Source organism: Tenrec ecaudatus, chromosome 4 (assembly GCF_050624435.1).
Source record: "Tenrec ecaudatus isolate mTenEca1 chromosome 4, mTenEca1.hap1, whole genome shotgun sequence".
NCBI lineage: Eukaryota > Metazoa > Chordata > Mammalia > Afrosoricida > Tenrecidae > Tenrec > Tenrec ecaudatus.
In genome coordinates this window covers 66,808,017-66,830,573 of record NC_134533.1, presented here as the reverse complement: position 1 = coordinate 66,830,573, position 22,557 = coordinate 66,808,017, and the positions used below count along the sequence as shown (strand labels likewise).

The following is a 22,557-nucleotide window of genomic DNA, read 5'->3' as shown; positions in this document are numbered from 1 at the left end:
TATAGAATAAGCATACTTACAGACACAAAATTTAGATAACAAGAAACATAATGCAAGGTTCCATGATAAATATTGTAAAATATCAGGAATTAAGTTAACAATTGTATAATTTAGTCAATAAAAATGCCAATGGTAAAGTGTTCTTAAACACTAGTTGTGATACAAATTGGAAATAAATAACAAATTATTTTGAACACACTTTAACATATTCACATGGAAAATAGACTTATGAAGGACAATATGAATGCAGATTCTAATCTTAATGAATTGAAAGCACTCTCATTTAGAGTCTTCATACTGCTTCTGTTTATACTATCTAATTTGTCTTGTGTTAGAAACTCTACTACCGACGTAATTGAATCATTAGAGCAGATGAATTATTATGAGTTTACAGTCCAGAAACATTGTTTTGAAGACATGATTATGCCACCATAGAACTAATGCTTTGGAGGAAGAAACAGATGGAGAATTCTTTGGCGAATCTGCTTAGTCTTCACACTATAGATGATTGGGTTGAGCACAGGTGGAATTACTAAGTAGATGTGAGCCATGAAAATGTGGATGAGGGGAGAAGAGTGTTTGGCAAAACGATGGACCATAGACAGTCCAATCATGAGGACGTAAAGAATGAGCACAGCACAGATGTGAGAGGCACAGGTGTTGAGGGCTTTCAGCCTGCCCTCACGGGATGCAATGCTCAACACTGAGCGAAGGATGAAAACATATGACACAAAGATACCTACAGAGTCCATGCCCCACAGCACAGTGATAAAAACTAATCCATATATAACGTTGAACCTGATGTCGGCACAGGCAAGGCGGATCATGTCCTGGTGTAGACAATAGGAATGAGAAAGGATGTGGGAGCGGCAGAAGGGAAAGTAAGTCAGTCGGACCATAAGTGGAATCACAGGAAAGGCACTCCTGAGCAGGGCTGCAGTTCCTATCTTGATGATGAGTCTTGGAGTTAGAATGCTGGCATACCTCAGAGGATGGCAAATAGCCACATACCGGTCAAGGGCCATGGCCAAGAGCACAGATGATTCAGTGAAGGAGAAAGTGTGGATGAAAAACATTTGGACAATGCAAACATTAAATTGGATTTCTCTAGAAATGGACCACAACACCCTGAAGAGTGATATCATGGTGGGCATGGACATGCCCATGTCAGTAAGAGAAAGCATAGCAAGAAAATAGTACATGGGCTCATGGAGCCTGGGGTCTGTCCGGACAATATGCAGGATGGCACAGTTACCCATTATTCCAACGCAGTAGAGAAGACAGAATGGGATGGAAATCCAGTGGTGAAATTCCTCATAGCCAGGGATGCCTGCGAGATAAAATGTGGAGGACAGGGAGTTGCTGGAGTTTGAGGAAGTCATGGAGTTGACTCGTTGTACCACAATCCTGTCCCAAGATCGTAGTACTATAGGGAGAGAGATGAAAAGTATGATCTATTTCAGAACAAAGCTAAACAGAACAAACACAAGCAAGCAAATATCATCAATGCTTACCAGTAATCATTTTTAAACCCATCCTTACTTTACTGTTGAGTTTACCATTATGTGAGAGATACATTTTAAACACACGTGGACCTGTTCTTCCATCAAATGTAGATCCATAAGTATTTTTCTAAATTAATATCATTATCTCTCAAAGACACTAATCAGATAAAACAGCACACAACATCATATAGACTATTTTATAAATCTTATATTTGTGTACTTATGTTAGTATACTTGGCCAAAATCATTGGTCTTATTTTAGAAGTTTTCATTCCTTTGTTTTTCATGACTCCTGCAGTTATTAACATGAGATTCCTTTATCTGTCTGTTCTTCATAGCTTCTTCAGTAATACAACCAGATCTTCCTTAGTAATGAAACAATATTTTCTTCAGTGATGCAACCATATCTTTCATTGTACTTCATGGTTCTTATTCTTACTAACCTATCCCCCTATATACAAAAGACACATAACAAGATAACACATAAGAGTCAAGTATGATATCAATTCTGTCTTCTGACATCTGATTTTTAACTCTAACTTTAATTTTGAAGGCACACATTTTATGTTTGTTAATTTTCATAATGCATTTCTGAACCAGTGATCCTAGCACTAAGTGGTGGTACTTGAACAAAGAAAGAAAATAATTTTTCCCACTAGATTCCAGTAATTATTCTGTGATTAAGAAAAACATCTCTGCAAAAGTAATGGGATACAATTTCCTCAAATTCCACTAGTCCATCACTTTCAAACCACCCATATTCAGCAAAATACTAATCGGAAAATGTATAATTCACAGATGGATAGGTGATTTGTACTGTCATTAATAAATGTGCATCATCTCATCTTGTACATACTACTTTTTTCCCTTTGAAACACTTAAATCTCTTTCAATTTCTTCAAGATCTATATAGATAAACATTAAATGTAACAAAGTTTTACATAAGGCCTACTTTTTAGAAAATTGAACATATAAAAGCAAGTAAATTCTAGAGACAAATTAGTCTTTCAGACTATACAAGCCATAACTTATTTTAATGCCCATATTTATAAGGAAATACTTATAATCCTGCAATTTCCTTCTCTCTGCCTGCCCCATCCCCACTTCTAGTAACGCTTTTCTCACCTTGTACTCTTTGTCCAAATTGTCCTTCCTTTTCTACATTCCTCATGCTCAAAGGCATATTCCACTGAGCTTTAATTAAGATCATATTGAAATCACCAATACTTGGGTGTGATTTTAAAAGGAGCATTTTATAAGTTTCCATCACAGTCTTATTCTGGACTTGCTTCTCTCCTGTGTCTAAAATGGCTCTCCATTTTCCCCATGAACATAAAATATATCCCTGCCATGGAACTCTATCCTAGACAATCCTATCTCAAAAATCTCTCCTGTGAATACAACCTGGGTGTTACCAGCATGGGCACACACAATAAAGTCTTGTTAGAGAACTGTATAATCTCTGCCAAACTGTGAACATCTTGTTTACTGAACCAGCCTTTCCATCCTCCTCAAACTCTTTTCTATTTTGTTTCACAAGATCACTGTTTCGTCCCATGCAACCCACTTTTTCCCAAGTTCTTACTCATTTCATAGAAGGGTTTTTTTTTCACGAGTTTTCAGTTTCTGGTTCTGAGAACTGAAAGGAAGAGTTAATAAATCTTCTTCCAATCCTTGGAGATATGAGTGAACTGGCTACTCACAGTACAGGGGGTGTAAGCCTATTGGTGCTAACTCGTAATTTGCCACACTTCTTTCATCACTTCCCGATGTAGCTAACTGTTGTGGTTTGGGAAGGCAGGGCAAGGACATTAAGGAGGTTATCAGTCATTTATTGCCTCTGTATGTGCAGAAAATGTTGTAAGATAACATGAGAAAAAAATATAATAGGCAACTGAAAATATAATAATACACACAATGGCTGTCATAAAATATTTCAGGGGAAAATTAAGTTAAAGGATAATAGAAAAATTCCACTAACTTTTGGAAACACACACACGAGTGCGCAAAAAAGCATTGCACTATAGTTCTGGGTTATACATGCTCGTGTTGATTGCAAATAAAATATATTTCCACATGTCCTTGTGATAAGCTTGTGGCTGGGGAGAAGTTCTCTCAGTAGTATAATTGCCCTGTGGTTGGTGAGTGAAATTCCTTAATTTGAAATTGAAAGCGCTATTGATGAGAGAAAAGGTAGGAAAGTTGTACTGAAGTTTCTTTGTTTTTTTTTTTTAATCATAGGAATGCACTTATTCACTCTTTTAGGGCATCAAGGAATATCTTTTGAGACGTTTGTTAGGAAATCTTACGCACTGACTCTATAAACTTATTCTTGCTCTTTCAAATGTTTGTTTGTTTCCAAAATTCAAAGAACACTTAAAATCAATATATTTTGAGATGCACAGGATGGTCAAACTGCTGTTCTGATGTGGTATAAATTAAAGAGAACAGAGTGTATTGGGTGAGCAAGAAAAAAAGAAAACAGAATTCACTACTATCAAGTCTATTCTGAATCATAGTGACAGGGTAGACTGACCCTGTGGGTTTCTGAGAGTGTCATTCTTTGTAGAACTAGAAAGCCTCGTCTTTCTCCTGTGAAGGGGCTGGTGGTTTCTAACTGATGATCTTGCAGATAGACCCCCAATGCATAACACTGCCACCAGGGCTCCTGTAAGGAAAGGGAAGCTAGAAACACATGCTTTAGGCATGTATAAACCACGATGGAGTATAGTTAGAGAAACTATAGCTTCACATTTTGATACTAATCTTAATAAAAATTTTTAAATGTAGCATTATTTCTTGACTTATTATCCTATGTCTTTGAGAAAATATTTTAATATTACACCTTTGAAATATCAAATATTGAGATATGGAATTAACTAACATTGGCCCAATATTACTCTCTCCACAGTGTTTTAAGAAATTCGTACCATGGCTAATCAATGACAATATTAATGGAAGATCTTTTTGCCCCAGGGAGATGATTAATGAAACCCTCTAACATAAATTATCAAGGCAGTCTCTAAAGAGAACCAAGGGAAGATTAAAAAAGCAGAGATCCATAAATGGTTCCATGCTCACACTAAATCCTTGGTCCAAGTTAAGAACAATTAATGCTTACATTATGCCCCTATTTGATACTCACTCTTGGGAATAGAACACAGAAGATTTGGGTACAACAACAAAGTGTGCTGAAGAAATTAGTACCCATCTATAAAATAAAAGAATGTCTGGGATTTTAAAGGCTTATTTTCATGCAAGCAACCATCTAAGTGTGTTGTCCTCCAAGTTCATCTGGAAGACACACACTGTAATCAGTCACTGAAAGATTGTTAATCATATAATATCAAGTGGAAGGCGTGAATAGTATCAAAGCCTAAGCTGTAAGACTCTAGTTTTCCGGAGCGATGAGTGACAGTGATCGCCCAAGATAACATTTATGAGAGCTTCAGAGGGACTGCGCCTCCAGGGACTCCCCTCTAGTCCTAATACAGAGATAGGAAGAAACTGATTACCTGACAACATGCATTGAAGAGTTGACTAAAAATATCAAAATGATAAACCTGACTTGAACGGTGAAAACCTTTCCAGCCTCTGATGCACGCTGGGCCTGATATGGTTTACAACACATTCTGTGCTTTTTTTTTTTTCAAACTGGGGTATATCTCAGATGTATTTTGCCATTGGGGTTAAGCTTCTGGAATTTTTGTTATATTTTTGTGGCTTTTTCAGTACATGAAATCAAGGACAAATGAACTCATTGAGACAGCAAGTAAAATGAAGGTTCCTGGCTGTACAGTGAGGTGGGGGTGGGGTATAAAGTAGAACTGATGTCAAGGAGTTTACGAAGGAAGAGAGGAACAGTATGTTTTGAAGCTGATTGAGGTAGCAATTGTACAGTATTACTTGATGTGACTGAACTAGGGAACAATATGATATCTGTATTAGCTCCCAATACAATGGTTTTGAGAAGAAGAAAAAATTTAATCATTCTATTGTGGCTCATACAACGCTTATCACAATCCATACATACATCCATTATGTCAAGCACCTTTGTACATTTGTTGCCAAAATCATTTTCAAAACATTTTCTTTGTACTTGATCCCTTGGTATCAGCTTCTAATTTTTCCCCTCGCTGTCCCACCCTCCCTCCCTCATGAACTATTGATCATTTATAAATTATTCTTATTTTTCATGTCTTACCCTGACCAATGTCTCCCTTCACCCCCTTTTCTGTTGTCCATGCCTCCAGGAAGGGGTTATAGGTAGATCATTATGATCGCTTCCTCCTGTCTCCCCCCACCTTCTCTCAACCTACTGGTATGGCTACTCTAACTACTGGCCTTGAGGGGTTTATTTATCCTGGATTACCTGTGTTTCCAGTTGTTAACTGTACCAGTGCACATACATACTCCATGGCAGGCTGTCTTTGCTGGGTGGATGCTTGGTTGTCGCCTAAATGCCAGCAGGCTTTCAGGTCTGGTTGGAAAAAGCTCCCCCAAAAGTTGCCGTTATGGACAGTTTAGAGAAGCATAATAGTTAGTACATGAACCCTCAGAGACGCAGATGCGTGGCGAGGGGCAGGGGCATCAGTGGCATCAGATTTTTGGAGTTTTTGTGGGCAGAGAAGGGGCACTTCAGATATTGAAAGAGTTTCCAGTATGTGCGCAGTTTTCTCCCTGTAAGGGAGCGTTTTCTGTGGACAACACGGCGGGTGGCAGTGGGGTGGTTTGGGAGGGGCACTTTTTTGAGTTCCCCCTAGTGAGCTGTCCCACAGGTGGTGGTTGTACCATTAGTGATGGGGATGGAGGCCTGATTGACACTTGTGTTAACCGGTGGGGAGCCTTTGTGTAAGCAGTCAGCTGTCCCCTCAGATGTGTGGGAAGGCTTTCTCCAGGTCATATATTCCCTCCTTGGAGGGGAGGGGTTTCAGAGGGTAGCTCATCTGGTGGCAGCGGGTAAGTTTCAGAGGAGGCTTTTAGTCCCGGCTTGCTGGTATGCCCTCCATAACAGTCAAGTCAGGCTGAGGGGCATCTCTCTCCAGTAGAGTGGAGAAATTCTGTTGGAGATCTGCTGAGCCACCATCAGCAGTGGAGAGGCTCTGCTCTGTGCCAGCTGGTCATTCCTTGTAACAGGGGCGTAATGTCCAGAAGCTAGCGGGCACATTTTTGACATATCTAAGATGCGAGGTATCAGAACAGTCTGGTATGCTCACTATGGCAGTGAGGTCATTCTGGGTGGCATCTATCTTCTTCAATGTGTTGGAGATTTTGTTGGAGATATGCTGAGCCAGCATAATGGTAGGTGGCTCTGCTGCCTAACAGATGACCCCTCACTGCAGTTGGAACTCACACTCCTGCAACTTAGCCTGTAAAGGTGTGGAGGTTTAGGAGGGGCCCCCTTTTTTGACATCTCTCAAAGGAGATGTTTCAGAGCTGTCTGGTGTGCCCACCATGGCAGTGAGGTCTTTCTGGGTGCCGTCTATTTTGTTGAAGATATGCAGAGCCAGCAGCAGTGGTAGACAGGCTCTGCTATCTAACAGGTGACCCCTCACTGCAATTGGGTCTCTCTGTCTGGCAACTTAGCCTGTTACACCATCAGTAGAGAGGTCAAGGGGCCGGCCCAAACCCTTAATCTGTGGACAGACCATACCTCCCCCCAGAAGAATTCACTTCAGAGGACAGTATTGAAGTTACAGCTTAGCGACAGGGACATATCTGATCCGAGCAAAAATGATCAAATGAAGGGCGAGAAAGAGAGAGTGGAGCACATCCTGGCTCACCAAGCCCTTAGAACAATATTTCTGCTCAGAGCAGCCAATGCATAGAGAGGGCCATAGGGTCAGCCCCACTAGGAGACATTACGTGCCACTAGGAGATGTTATGTCCCCCACTGACCCATAGTGCTACAGGTGCAACACTGGAGACACAGTGTGGGAATTGTGCTCAATCTAACCCCACCACACCAAGGTGAAACACTAAGGGTGTGTGCAACAGAACAACAAAGGGAGCAGAGCAATGATGTCCCCCTGGAATACCAAAAATAGACTTTGGGGGCAGGGCATGGCACGCAATCAAACTAGACTGGAAAACACTCCTAAAGGTCAACAAACAGACCCTGAAATATTTACATAATTTTCTCTCTTTTTTGTCGATTTTTTTGTTGTGGTTGTTGTTTTGCTTTCTTTTGTTGCTTTGGTTTGCTCTGTCTTGTTTTTGTACATGTTATTATCTCTGAAAGTCTATCTAGATAAGATAGACTGCATAAACATTCTGGAGGAGAAGAAAATGGAACTGACAGTTCTGGGGAGACATGGAGGAGACGAGGTGAGAGAAAGAGAGTGGGTGTTAACAAACCCAGGGACAAGGGAACAACAAGTGATCTAAACTCCATGGCAAGGGTGGTGTAGGAGGCCTGGTAGGGCTGGATCAAGGGCAATGTACCTGAGAGGAATTACTGAAAACCAAATGAAGGCTGCACATGCTAGTGGAACAAGAGGAAATTAAAGGACATGGAGGAAAGAACGAGGTGGCAAAGGGCATTTATAGAGGTCTAAGTACAGGCATGCACATATGTAAATATATTTATATATGATGATGGGGAAATAGATCTATTTACATATATTTCTAGGTTTAGTATTAAGGCAGCAGATGGAGATTGGGCCTCTGCTCAAGTACTCCCTCAAAGGCGAGAGCACATTCTTCTATTAGCCTGGCATTCTATGATGCTCAGCTTCCCAAGATGATCGCTGAAGAAAAACAATCAAGTTTCTGAACTGATCTCTCTGCCCTGAAATGTTCTTGTCTACTCCGATTTGTAAGGGAGAATTGAGGTCATAATAGTAGGGGAGGGGAGGGAAGTATTAAAGAACTAGGAGAAAGTTGCATTTCATCAGTGCTATACTGCACCCTGACTAGTTTTTCTCTTCATTGTGACCCTCTGTAAGGAGTTGTCCAATTGGGTATCCACCATGAGTTTTGGGTATCCACCCTGCCCCCACCCCCACCCCCAATCTTGTTGGTGTGATTTTGTTCTGGATCTTAGATGCCTAATACCTGACCCCATCGGAATCTCGTGATTACACAGGCTGGTGTGCTTCTTCCATGTGGGCTTTGTTGTTTGTCAGCTAGATGGCCATTTTTTTATCTTCAAGCGTTTAAGACCCCAGTCATTATATCTTTTGATAACCGGGCACCATAAGCTTTCTTCACCACATTTGCTTATGCACCTATTTTGTTTTCAGTGATCATGTTGGGAAGGTATCACAGAATGCCGGATTTTTAGAACAAAGTGTTCTTGTGTGGAGGGAGTACTTGAGTCAAGGCCCAAAGTCCATCTGCAACCTTAATTCTTGACATATAGATATGAGATCATAGTTCTATTCCCCTCTTTCTATATATACATTACATATGTACATGTTTATATTTAGACCGCTGTAAATGTCCTTTGCCTCCTGTTTCTTTCCTCTATTTCCTTTTACTCCCCTCTTGTCCCACCATCATGTTCGGCCTTCTTTGGGGTTAATAAATGCCTCACTGCTACATTGCCCTTGATTAAGCCCCACTAGGCATCCTACACCTTTCTCTCAATTGAATTTTTTTCACTTGTTTCCTTGTCCTTGGATTGATTAACCCACTGTACCTTCCTTTAACCCACCTCCCCTTCTCCCTTGTCCCCCAGGAACCATTGGCCCAATTGTTTTCTTCTCTGAATCATTAATCCCTCCTATTTTACCTAGATAGACATGCAGAGAGTTTAATAAGTGCCAAAACCATGCAAAGTCAAACAAAACAACAAAGGAAAACAAACCCAACCAAAATAACAACAAAAAGAATGCCAATGACAAAAAAGGAAAAGTGTATAAATAGGTCTAGGTCTGTTTTTTGACATTTAGGAGTATTTTCCAGTCAAGTTTGATGGGGGTGCCACATTCTGTCCCCAAGGTCTAATTTAGGTTTCCCCAGAGACTTCATTGATTTGCTCCCCTTGCTGCTCTGTTGCATGTCCTTAGTATTTTGTCGCAGTGTTTGGAGTCAGACCGGGCACAGTTCCTGCACTGTGTCTCCAGCGTTGTCCTCATAGTGATATGGTTCAGTGAGAGACGTCATGCCTTCAGTGAGAGATAATGTCTATGCATTGTCTACTTTGAGCAGAAATATCCTCGGAGTTTGGTGGGCCAGGATGTGTTCCACTCTCTCCATCCCTCTTCATTTCTCCTGTGTGCTCTGATCAGCTAGAGCTTTAGTGCAGTCCTTTCCCAGCTAGAGCTTTAGGGCAGTCCTCTGAAGTGCATTCTTCTGAGGGGTGGGGGGGTGGGGGCTCACATATTTAGGATAGGGACTGGCCCTGCGAATGTATCTATTGGTTCCCTGCTGCTTGCTGGTATGTTGTATTCACTCCATGCTCGTGCCCCATATCACATTGGGTATCCTTTTATTCTGGGTGTGCTTCTTTTTGCATGGGAGTAATGAGATTCCCAGGAGAGTGAGGCCACACCAGAAGAAGGCAGTGGAAGAAGTAGGTAAAAATTTCAGAAATTTGAGAGTATTGTAATAGAGGAAAAGTACAAAAACTGAAGGAAATAAATAAATAGAAACTAAATAGAAATGACACCTGCCTTTTTTATAATGAAAGCAGCTTTTTGATCATATTCTTTTGTTAACATTTGTGATGTGAGGTAAGTGTGGGGCAAGGAGGGTGGAGGGTACCAGAAAACAAAGTAGGGGAGAAGTGGGGAAAATGCTTGGGGGCTGATTATGTCCATACCAAGCTGCTCATGCAGAATTATCTCCCAGAGGCCAGGGAGGTGGGTTGCTTCTGGGACCACTAGCAATCGATGTGCAAGGAAGAAAAGAGACTCTCAGAAGCAGTTTGTGTCGGTGGTCTAAGGTAAAGAGCAGTTTTCAGCAGGCTTTGCTGCTATCACACTTTAAGGAACCCGGGCATACTTCTCTATATGTTGCAATCCACACTGCCAGGAAGAGCAGGTCACCATCCTAGGGAACCTCCTCTGAGACTTTCGCAGGAGATCTTCCCTTGGTTGTTATCTGGCAGCAATCTTTCCTCTATTCCCCCAGGAAACCCTTCTTATGATGTAAAACCTTCGTATGAGCTCTATCTGAATCCAGGACTAGATTACCCAATAAAGAGCAGATAATGCTGGAGAAGGTATAGAAAGATTGGAATCCTCATATGCTGCTGATGGGTCTGCAAATATAGTTTGAGGACGGCCACATATCTCAAGTAACTATGAATAGAAATTCCGTATAATACAGCAAAACCTTTATTGGCCATATACTTGGCAATATATATGTATAGATACATACACACACACACACACACACACACACACACACACACACTCCCATATTCATCACAACCCGGTTCACAATAAGAAGAAATTGAAAACAGTCCAAACAGCCATTAGGGGAGAAATGGATTTCAAAAGAACTTAGGTATATAAATACAACGACATACTACCATCACTAAAGCAATGACGAATCCATGAAGCACCTCATAACCGGGATGTACCTGGAGAGCATTGTGCTGAGTGAAGTTAGTCACAGAAAGAAAAATAATGTATGGAACTGCTACTATAAGACAAAAGGCGAGACCAAGACTGTGTGCCAAGATTACCAAGGAAGGAGGGCAAGGGAGAGTAGAGTGTTGACAATGTTGGCCTGGGTTAAAGGGAGGCTGGACATTCACAAGACGGAGGAGTGAAATCAGAAAAGCAGGTGGAGTAGATTACAGCGAGGGGGTTCATGAGTGATGGGAGCTGTCAGACACAGAACTGATTATCCAAACTGTTAACTCACTCACCTAACTCACTTTTTTAAAAAAAATAGTATGATTTAGGTCAGGTGCAGCTTAGTTCTCATAGTGTCATTGTTACTTTTGGATACTTTAAAGAGTCTTGCACCAGATTTGCTTAATTTAGCACATCGTTTGATTACTTGTTTGTAGCTGTCATGCAATTTATTATGCACTGTGTAATATAGTATCCATGATTTACTAATATGTCTAATTTTATATGTGTTCACTTTTGGAAAAAATGAAATGGTCAGGAGATAAAGAGCTGGGGAGAAGGGCCAGTTATCAACATTTAAAATACCATCCTGGGGCAAACAAAACCAAAAATATTTATGGGAAAAATCAAGTGGAAAATTATCAGAGCAAGAAAGTAGCTTTACATTCCTGTGGAGTTCATAGGCCTGCTGGAGTATGATGAACGAGCTCTGGCAGCATAGTAGGGTAGCACAGTGGACTATGTGTTGTGTTGCTAACCTCACAGTCAGCAGTTCATTCCCACCAGCTGCTCTGTGGGAGAAAGATGAGCCTTCGTACTCCCTTAGGAGTTAAAGTCTCAGAAACTCACAGACAGCAGTTCAAAGGGTCCTACGGAGTCTCTGTGAGTTGGATCAATTAGATATCAATGAGTTTGGTTTAGGTTGAGAGATATGAAAGGATATATGGACAAGGTTGTATGTTAAAAATTGAGAGAACTAGTTGAGAGGAGGGGCGCACCTATGTCAAGTTCCCTCTGATGACAATGGACTGCGGTAACAAAGCTTTAGCTTCACTCTATTAGCTTACTCCACTATAACGCTATTGCTCTTCACTGGCCACACCAGAAGCAAAAGGCAAGAGGCTCATTAAAATCATCCATGCAGCACAGAGCATTACAAAGAAAATAGCAAGGGAATCTGACTAGAGAAAACAAACACTGTGCTTATTGAATTCGACTGAAGATGAATGCCAAATCTTTCACAAACTCTTAAAATAATAGAAAAGAAATAGACATTTTTTTAGTTTATTCAATTCTGTCAGTTTTACTCTGGTTAAAAATCTAGATAAATCCATTATAATAAATTAAATGTAGAGATTGATACGATTTTTGAATATCATGATGATTAATTTTACGTTTTAGTTGCCTGGATTATGGCATGGAAATGCTTGATCAAGTAGAGTCTAGATGTTGCAATGGCATGTTTTCATGTGATGAGCATTTGAATAAAATGGACTTCAACAAAGCAGATTATACTCCACAATATAATGGGTCTCACCAAATCAGTTGGCAGTTTTAAGAGCAAAATTGTTTTCAGATTATAAACAGATATTCAGCCAGAATTCCTTTCATCTACCACCAAAATAAGACTGCCAAAAATTGCCTATGATTTTGGACTAGCAAGTCTACTTAATCACATAAACCAACTTCTCAAAGTAAATCAGTCTCCTTTCCCTTGTTTACTCTGCGTGTGCGCGCACACACACACACACAGACACGAGAAAACCTTTACCACTCAACAACAGAATAAAATAACAAGAAGTGTTGAAAGGGTTAGAATAGGCATTCTCCCCAGTATGTATAAATACCTAATAAACACAGGAACAGATTTTCAGCATCACTAGTCATTGGAAAAAATGCAAATAACCACTCTTAATGAGTTTTCTCTTAACTAAGATAACCAGAATTAAAATGTACAATTCAAGTCAGTGAATGTTCAGCAACTATACAATGCTCATAGATTACTAGCCAGATGTAAACTTGTTCAGCATTGTGGAAAGCAATGACAATTCTCAAGAAGTGAAAGAATGTCCATATATAACCAGCACTACCCTGAGTGGGCTGTACTGCCCTGAGGGCTATGCTGGAATGACTCATGGGGGTTCCAAAAGATAAGGTCCACACTTTCTCCCAGATTACAAGATAGAGTACAAAAGTTCTTAACTGTCAGAAGGTGCTGAGTAATTGGTGTTTTCTCTGAAAAGGGATGGTAGGCCAATCAAATGTGGGAATCTATGATGTAACCTAGCAATTTCACTCCTAAGAATATAAACAAAATAAAAATAAAATAATTAAAAACTTATGTCCATAAGTTATATTATAAGAAAATTATATGGAATTAATCATAACTGCCTTAGGTGATAACCACAAAATATAAATAACTTAAAGGTCTATAAATGTAAAGTAGACCCTGAAATTATACATATTTATCAACCATCACAAAATAGAAAAAACACTTTGCCCTAGGCCAATGATTCCAGAAGGACCTACTTATGTCAGGTATTTATCCTAAGAGATTATCTTAAATTGCTATATATAGAAGCTGCATGCCTGGATTTCTTCTTGGCTCTGAATTGTTGTTTTTATTCTCTGCTAGTACAGCTCATTATGGAAGTTGAAAGTGATGGGAAGAAGGAAGCTAACCTAAGCATTCAGAGGAAGATTCAAAAGAAAATGAGAGAATCGGCTTCTGTAAACATCTCCTTAATTTTTAATTTACTGAGATTCAAAGGAGGAGATATCAAGCAGAGGAAGTAATTATGTATTCATTCTCCATGGCTGAAGTGAAGAGAGAACAAGATTTTGGAAGGCAGAGATTTATTTGGAGAAATCATAGAATTGAGAGTCATACTCTTTTCATCATATATCCTATCTTATAAATCTAAAAAAAGGAATTAAAATATGGATACTGGATTTAATTGCAGGTTGAAATTTAATTGCAGGTTATCACATCTGGATTTAATTGCAGGTTGAAATTTTTAGGAGATTGTCATCACATAAGTTTTACCATGCATGTTTTTATAAGAAAAGTTTTTGGAAACCAGTGTCTGTATTTGTGAGTGTGCATGTGTTTTTCAATTCTGTTCTCCCCATGTTCTGCCTTAAATTTTTTCAGCCAAGCTATTATTGAGAACTTAATTGTAAAATGGTTGGCATACAAACTACATTATAATAATATCTGTGGGGTAACTTTTGTATATGTGTGGAACCCTGCACTTACCCGTTGATCCCAACTCACATGATTGGCTTCGTTTCCTTTGAGTCCCAACTCCACAAATCCTCTTTCTCCCCCATGTGCAAGCATTGCCGTGTAAGTTTCTTATTTATCACTAATGATGTCTTCTTTTCATTTTTAAAAAGCTAAGTCGCATTTTAAAAATATCTACCTCAACCAAGGTTTTTTCACCATATTAGTAATGTCTGGGGTTCACTTTAAAAATCGAGAAAAGATTGGCTTAATGAGTGATAAAAGGAGAGCTTAGATAAGTTTACATGATGCTGGCAAGCACGTGTAGGCATAGCTCTGCTTAAATTATTATGAGTGCAGACTTTATTTATAAGGATATATTTAAGGTATAAAGAAAGTAATGTTTTCAACAGCTGATTGTAGTAGTACTGGATGCCCTAGATTTGACAGAGTATGGGGAAAATTAAGGTTAATAACCTATGGGTTCTTTACAACATACAATGGTTACTGAATTAAATTTCCCTTTCTTCTTTAACCTCCCTGCCCTTTGTCTCATACTCATTCACCTTATCTTATGCCCTATCTAACTCTTGTCAGACAGGTGGGCAGCAAGATAGAGGAATCTGCTCTACTCCATGACTGGTATCTGGGACACATTTAGATCAATTCACCAATCCAGTTAAATAACTACTTCTGCACAGAAGATTTTATTGTTAGTTTCACCTCCAAGTATCAAAAGCTATTAACTATTTAATCTGTATCACACAAGATAGCCTCAGCTCTTTCTGTAGATGACTTGATGGATTGGAACTACCAACTCTACAGCTAGCAATTCAATGCTTCCACAACAGCACCAGAAAGGCACCAGGAGCTCCTTTCTAAGCACTATAGGGATTATGCTATTTTATTTTCTGAATAGTAACTGTCATGAGAAGAGTATTTTATTTATCCATTTCAGTTGCAACACTCTTTATTACACAGGAAAACTAAATTAGTTTATGAAATGAAGTATAAATATGCTTATAGAAGAATATGTTTTACTATCAATGGATAGGTGAATGTTATAATTCCTAAAATATAAAATGGTATGTGCACTATGCATTATCTTTCTGTAAAATTTACATTTCAATGCAGTAATTCATATGTTGCTGTGGGTTTTACTTATCCAATCTTTTACATACGTACTATAGATTAGGATTGTGTATTGATTCTCACAACAAAAAGTAAAGATTCAACTGAACAAGATTTTCATGTTTTGTAGGATCTGGGTGTGATCATATTGTCAAAACAAATTTACCATCACCACCTCAGCAGTGCCCACAGGAAGCAAAAGATGCCACCTGTGAACATTTCCCGCCCCTCGTCTATGACTTTTTTGCTCCTGGGCATCCCAGGACTAGAACACCTTCATGTCTGGATTGGGATTCCCTTCTGTTCCATGTATGTGGTGGCTGTGATAGGAAATGTGACCATTCTGGCTGTAGTGAGGGCAGAGCGGAGCCTCCATGAACCCATGTTTCTTTTTCTGTGCATGTTGTCTATCACGGACCTGGTCCTGTCTACATCAACCATACCCCGCATGCTTTGTCTCTTCTGGTTCGGAGCCCATGATATTGCCTTTGATGCTTGCCTGACCCAGATGTTCTTTATCCACAGCTTTACTACCATGGAATTGGGCTTCTTCCTGGCCATGGCCATTGACCGTTACGTGGCCATCTGTGATCCGTTGCACCATACCACTGTTCTCACCCATTCTCGCATCATCATAATAGGCATAATTGTGGTGATTCGCGGTGTAGCTTTCTTTACCCCACATCCTATTTTGCTCAAGCAACTACCCTACTGTAGAACACGAATCATTGCCCACACCTACTGTGAGTTCATGGCTGTGGTAAAGCTAGCATGTATGGATACAGGATCAACCAAACATTACAGTCTCAGTGTGGCTTCCATAATTGGGTCAAGCGATGCCATTCTCACTGCTTTATCCTATGTCTTCATCCTTCGTTCCGTATTCCGCTTGCCATCCAGAGAAGCCAGCTTTAAGGCTTTGGGCACATGTGGTTCTCATGTCTGTGTCATTCTGGTTTTCTATTCCACAGCTGGTTTTTCCATTTTCACTCACCGGTTTGGGGCAAATGTGCCTGCGCACATTCATATATTTATTGCAAATATGTACCTTTTGGTGCCCCCTTTCCTTAACCCCATTGTGTATGGAGTAAGGACCAAGAAAATACGGGGAAATGTTTTTAGGGCTCTAGGGTTCAAGGTGGCCTGATTTCAGTTGAATGAGTACAAGAAGTAGTTCAAGAACAATTTCAAATAGAAAGACGATGTAGGACAAATAAATAATTGTTTTTAGTTCCTCAAAATGGGTATTAGCACCTGAAAGTGCTGTTAATTACCAGATTCATGTAATTTCTATATTTCCAAATGAATAGTTTCAGATATTTTATTTAGTGGATCTTGAAACAGACACTGTTAATCTCTGCATTGCTCAGTGTGTTTCAGAGGATAATTACAAATATTGTGTGAAAATAAGGGAAGAATGAGATTCTCCTGTAGTATTAAACATGTAGGGTTCCCAAGAGAACGGTATGCTTGATGATATAGAATATGCAGTAGAAATAATTTTATCAGGTTATGTAATTGGGATTTCATTTCCTCAAATGAAAACAAATTGAAGTCAATTTATTTATCCATATAATTATTTTCACATTTATTTGGGAATATTATCTATAATCCCTGGACTTTCTTTTTCTGACAACCATCCAAAAATGGAGATTTTGATATTTACAATAAAAAATTCATTCAGTCCTTGCTTACTGATCCTAGAAACTCACGACCATAAGTCATACACTAAGACAAACATTTCTACATTCACCAATTACCATGTCCATAATAAATATGCAGAGTGTGACGTGTCCTGCTTTAGATAACAGCATAAATGGCATAACCCCATTAATTAAAGTAACTCAGGATCAATCAACAACAATTTTGAAGATTATAGTAATGAGTTTATTTGAACATGGTAGGTTAAATATTTATGACTCAGGACTCAGGTAAAAAAAAATATATATATATATATATATATCAGCAACATATATGGAATGAGTAGTAGAAATCATGCAGTAAAGCATCATTTGAGTTTCTTCCTCCAATACTTTGTAAAATAGGTCACATGTCTTATTAACCCTTAATTTATTTTTCTTTACTGTCTCCTTTCACTTTCACATTCCATTATTTTTTCTTGTTTTAAATTATTTCCATTTGTTTTTTATTCTTATCACCTCTTCTGCCTACATAATTATATGTTTGACTGATAATAAATATTATTTAATGGGAAGATTTGCATGCTGCTGTATTAATAAAAAGGTGTCTTTCCAAAATATGTCTCTGGGTAGTTCTATAATTACTGGCTTTGGAGTTAATTGCCAAGGTAAGAAATGCTAGACTATCCTTACTCTTATGCCCACTTAATTTCATATATGTTTAAAAAAAAAAAAGAAAGCCTACTTCATGTGATTGTGTAAGAATTGGGCTCAATACTCAATAAATGATGTCCATCTAAAATATAAAAGGCTATATATTTTTTAATCATTTTAGTGGGGGCTCATAGATCTCTTATCATAATCCATATATACATCCCTTGTGTCGAGGATATTTGTATATTTGTTTCCATCATAATTTTATTTTTTAAATCATTTTATTGGGGGTTCATTCAACTCTTATCACAATTCCTGCATGCATCAATTGTGTCAAGCACATTTGTACGTTTGTTGCCCTTATCTTCTCAAAATATTTGCCCTCCACTTAAGCCCTTGGTATCAGCTGCTCATTTCCCCCTTCCTCCTGCTCTCCCCTCCCTTATGTACCCTTGATCATTTCTAAATTATTATTATTTTGTCATATCTTACACTGTCCAGCACCTCCCTTCACATGTTTTTCTGTTGTCTGTCCCCCAGAGAGGAGATTATATATAGATCCTTATAATTGGTTTCTCCTTTCACCCCACTTTCCCTCCATCCTCCAGTATTGCCTTTCTTGCCACTGGTTCTGAAGGGATCATCTGTCCTGGATTTCCTTTGTTTCCAGTTCCTATCTATACCTGTGTGCATCCTCTGGTCTAGCTGCATTTGTAAGGTAGAATTGAGATTATGATTGTAGGGGGGGAGGAAGCATTTAAGAATTAGAGAAAAGTTGTATGTTTGATTGTTGCTACATTGCACCCTGACTAGCTTGTCTCCTCCCGGTGACCCTTCTGTAAAGAGTTGTCCCATTACCTACAGATGAGCTTTGGGTCTCCACTCTGCACTCTCTCTCACTTACACTTGTGGTAGTGACCCAATCTGGTGTCAATTTAAGGTTAAGAGTTTAGGGGTGGAGTGTAAGCTGTCAATCTGGAGATAGCCAATGAGACTTCTGTGTGGGCATGGCCTTCTCCTGAGAATTCTGGGAGATCTGGTACATCCTCCTTGGAGAGGTAAGACAACTCTTTCTCTCTCTCTCTCTCTCTCTCTCTCTCTCTCTCTCTCTCTCTCTCTCTCTCTCTCTCTCTCTCTCTCTCTGCTACTCCTTGGGAGACATTAGAGGAAACAAGACACATGAAAGCAACCAGACCTTGAAAGCTGGAGAAGCCACAGAGAAACCTCTGCCAGCACTGAGATGCTTACAATGTCTCTGGACTCAAAGACTTTCTACTCACTGGCTTGTGATCATCTTGCATTTGGCTTCATTGAATGTGCTTCATGAATCTGAAGATGACTTTATAGATTGAAATCAGACATATGGCCTTGGACTGGACTGGGTTGGGATATCTTCTCAATGTTCAATTTCTCTTGAATATAAATCTCTTTCTTATACCCATGTGCATGTTTATGAATTTGTTTCTCTAGTCTACCCAGACTAACACAACAATGATATGAATTTTTTATTCATTGATGCCTGATACCTACTCACTTCTACACCTCATGGTCACATAGTTTGGTGTACTTCTTCATGTGTGCTTTGTTGCTTCTGAGCTAGATGACTGTTTGTTTAAGTGTAAGTCTTTAAGACCCCAAATGCTATGTTTTGATAGTGGATACCATAAGCTTTCTCCATAACATTTTCTTATGCACACATTTGTCTTCAGAAATCATGTTGGGAAGGTGTGCATTATGGAATGCCAATTTAATAGAACAAAGTGTTCTTGCGATGAGTAAGTACTTGAATGGAGGTCCAATATCCATCAGCTGCCTTAATACTAAACCTGTAAATATATGCACATAGATCTATTTTCCCATCACCCTACATAAATATATGTACATATGTACATACCTGTATTTAGACCTCTATAAATGCCCTTTGCTTCCTAGTTCTTTCCTCTATTTCTTTTTACAATCCTCTTGTCCCACTATCATGCTCAGCTTTCATTTGGGTTTCAGTAATTTCTCATGATTACATTGCCCTTGCCAAATCCCTACCAGGCCTCTCACACCCTCCTTGCCACTAATTTTGGATCACATGTTATTCCCTTGTCCCTGAGTTGGTCAACAGCACCTCCTTTCCCCCACCTCTACCTCTCCCATGTGCCCCCAGAAAAATTGGTCCCATTCTTTTCTCCTCCAGACTATTCATCCTGCCTATCTTATCTAGATAGACCTGCAGAGATAATAATGTGCACACGCACACACACACAAAACAAAACAACAAAGCATAGCAAGACAAAGTGACAAAAGAGAACACAATGACAACAACAAAGAAAACCAATGACCAAAAATGAATAAATAACGTTTTAAAAAATTAAAAACCTATGAATAGATCAAGGTCTGTTTTTTGACCTCTAGGAGTGTCCTCCAGTAGAGTCCGATGGGGTGCCATGCTCTGACCCCAAAGTCTATCCTTTGCACTCCCTCGGGAGCTCCCCACTCTGCTCCCTCTGTTGTCCTGTTTTGCCTTGGTGTGTTGGGGTCAGACCGGGCCAATCCTGACACTGAGTCAATAGTGTTGTCCCCTTTGGGCCATGGGTCAGCAAGGGACATTGTGTCTCATAGTGGAATCAGCCATATGGTCTTCTCTGTGGATTGGATGCTCTAAGCTGGGATATCATCCTCCAGTCTTGATGGGCCCATGTGTGCTCTACTGTCTCTTCCTCCCCATTCATTTGTTCCTGTGTGTTCTGATCAGACATGTCCCTCTCTCTGTGCTGCAGCTTCAGTGCTGTCCTCTAAAGTAAAATCTTCTGGGGGATGGGGCAGTTATTCACCTAGCTGGGATTGGTACTGGGGCCACATCCCCTCCACTGGCTCCCCTCTCCATGGTCGCACGTTGCATTCACATCCCAGAACACAGGAATTAAATGTGGTTCCTCTTTCCCTCTGGCGATATAAACAATACCCTGCCCTTGGGTAGGTTAGTTCCCTCTTCCCCACTACACATTTCTACCCTTTTTATCCTCTTTATTTTCCCTATCCTCTTCCTCACTTCCTTTTTAGTCAGCTACCATATGTACCACTGGGTTTGGTTTGTCCCCTGATATACTGCCTGCCTCTCACCCCTGGAATCTTTGTATACAGTAGCTTTTTCCCTCTGCCCCTTTTGCATTTCTTTTCTTTCTTTCTTTCTTTTTAAAATTACCTCAACGGACTCATGTTGTACTTGTCCTTTTTCACTTGGCTTACTTCACTTAGCATAATTTCTACCAGTTTGTCCCATGTGACAATATGCTTTTTGCAGCCAATGTGGTGAATAATACTAATGGTCTTTCATACAATGAACCATCCCTGCATCCCTGGTATGAATCCTACTTCATCACGGTGAATTTTTTTATATGCTTTTGTATTCTATTGGCCAGTATTTTGTTAAAGTTCTTTATATCAATGTTTCTTAGGGACATTGGTCAGTTGTTCTCAATTCTTGTGGGATATTTGCCCACTTTAGGTATCAGAGTTATACTAGCTTCATAGAAAGATTGGGAAATTTAAGTCTTTTTCTGTGTTCTGGAACAGTATGATTGTGTAGGATTGGTGTCAGTTCTTCCCTGAATGCTTGGTAGAATTCCCCTGTGAAGCCATCTGGCCCAAGGTTTTTTGTTTGGTAATCCCTTAATAACCTTGTCCATTTATTCCACTGCTATGGGTCTGTTGAGATTCTTGACATCCACATGGGATAGTCTAGGGAAGGACTGTGTTTCCAAATATTTGTCCATGTCTTCCAAGTTGTTGAATTCGTTGGCGTATAAGGCTTCATGGTACTGTGTAATTATCCTCTTGATTTCATTAGGATCCATTGTAATGTCCCCTGTTTCATCCCTCATCCTTGCAGTTGATGTTTGTTCCTTCCTTTCTTTAGTTAGGTTTGCCAACAGTCTATCAATTCTGCTCATTCTTTCAAAGAACCAACTTTTAGCTGCATCAATTTTTCCCATAATATTCTTGTATTCCCTCTCCTATATCTCAGCTCTGATTTTTATTATTTTTATCCTCTTGCTATTAGTAGGATTGTTCTGTTGACTCTGCTATAATTGGTGTAAGTTTTGTGCCAGTTTCTCATCTGCAAGCCTCTCTTCTTTTTTAATGTGTCCATTTATTGATAACAGTCTTCCTCTGATAAATGCCTTTGTTTTTCCCCAAATGTTTTGTTGTGTGGTGTTTTCTTTCTCATTGGTTTCTAAAAACTTCCTGATTTCATCTCTGATCTGTGTTACCCACTCCTTTTGCAATAGAGAATTATTCATCCTCCAATTGTTTTCCATTGTTTTCTTCACCATCCTTTTGTTAATTTTGAACCTTATAGCACAGTGATCAGAGAGAGATGTCTGTGTAATCTCTATGTGCTCAAATTTACTCAAGTTCAACTTGTGTCCCAGCATGTGGTGTATTTTCGTATTTGCGTGGAAAGCTCTGAAAATGTCTATAAAGTCAAGCCGTCCAATTGTGCTATTTAGGTTTGTAGCCTTCTTCAGTGTCTTTCCCAGTGATCTGTCTTTTTCAGAGAGTAGTGTATTAAAGTCACCATCTATAATTATTGAGTCTGTAATTTCCCTTTTCTTCTCTTGGAGTGTTTGATTTACAAATTTCACAGATCTCTTGTTGGGCATGTATATATTTATTACGCTCACTTGTTCTTGGTCAACTGTTCTCTTGATCATTATGCATTGCCACTCCTTGTCTCTTATTATGGCTTGCACCTTGAGATTAATTTTGTCTGAGATTAGGATGACAACAACTGTTTTTTTTAATTGACATTTGCTTGGTATATTTTTTACCAGACTTTAATTCTCATATTGTTTTTGCCTGAAACACATCTTGAAATG

General features: G+C 39.3%; 2 protein-coding genes across 2 annotated transcripts; one reads left to right on the top strand and one right to left on the bottom strand.

The window, feature by feature from the left end:
* Positions 1 to 437: 437 nt before the first annotated feature.
* LOC142446829 (olfactory receptor 51G2-like) lies at positions 438 to 1,382 on the bottom strand. Its single transcript, XM_075548566.1, has one exon. The coding sequence runs from the start codon at positions 1,380 to 1,382 to the stop codon at positions 438 to 440; it is 945 nt and encodes a 314-aa protein (XP_075404681.1).
* A 14,212-nt stretch (positions 1,383 to 15,594) lies between these two features.
* LOC142446828 (olfactory receptor 52K2-like) lies at positions 15,595 to 16,539 on the top strand. Its single transcript, XM_075548565.1, has one exon. The coding sequence runs from the start codon at positions 15,595 to 15,597 to the stop codon at positions 16,537 to 16,539; it is 945 nt and encodes a 314-aa protein (XP_075404680.1).
* Positions 16,540 to 22,557: the final 6,018 nt, after the last annotated feature.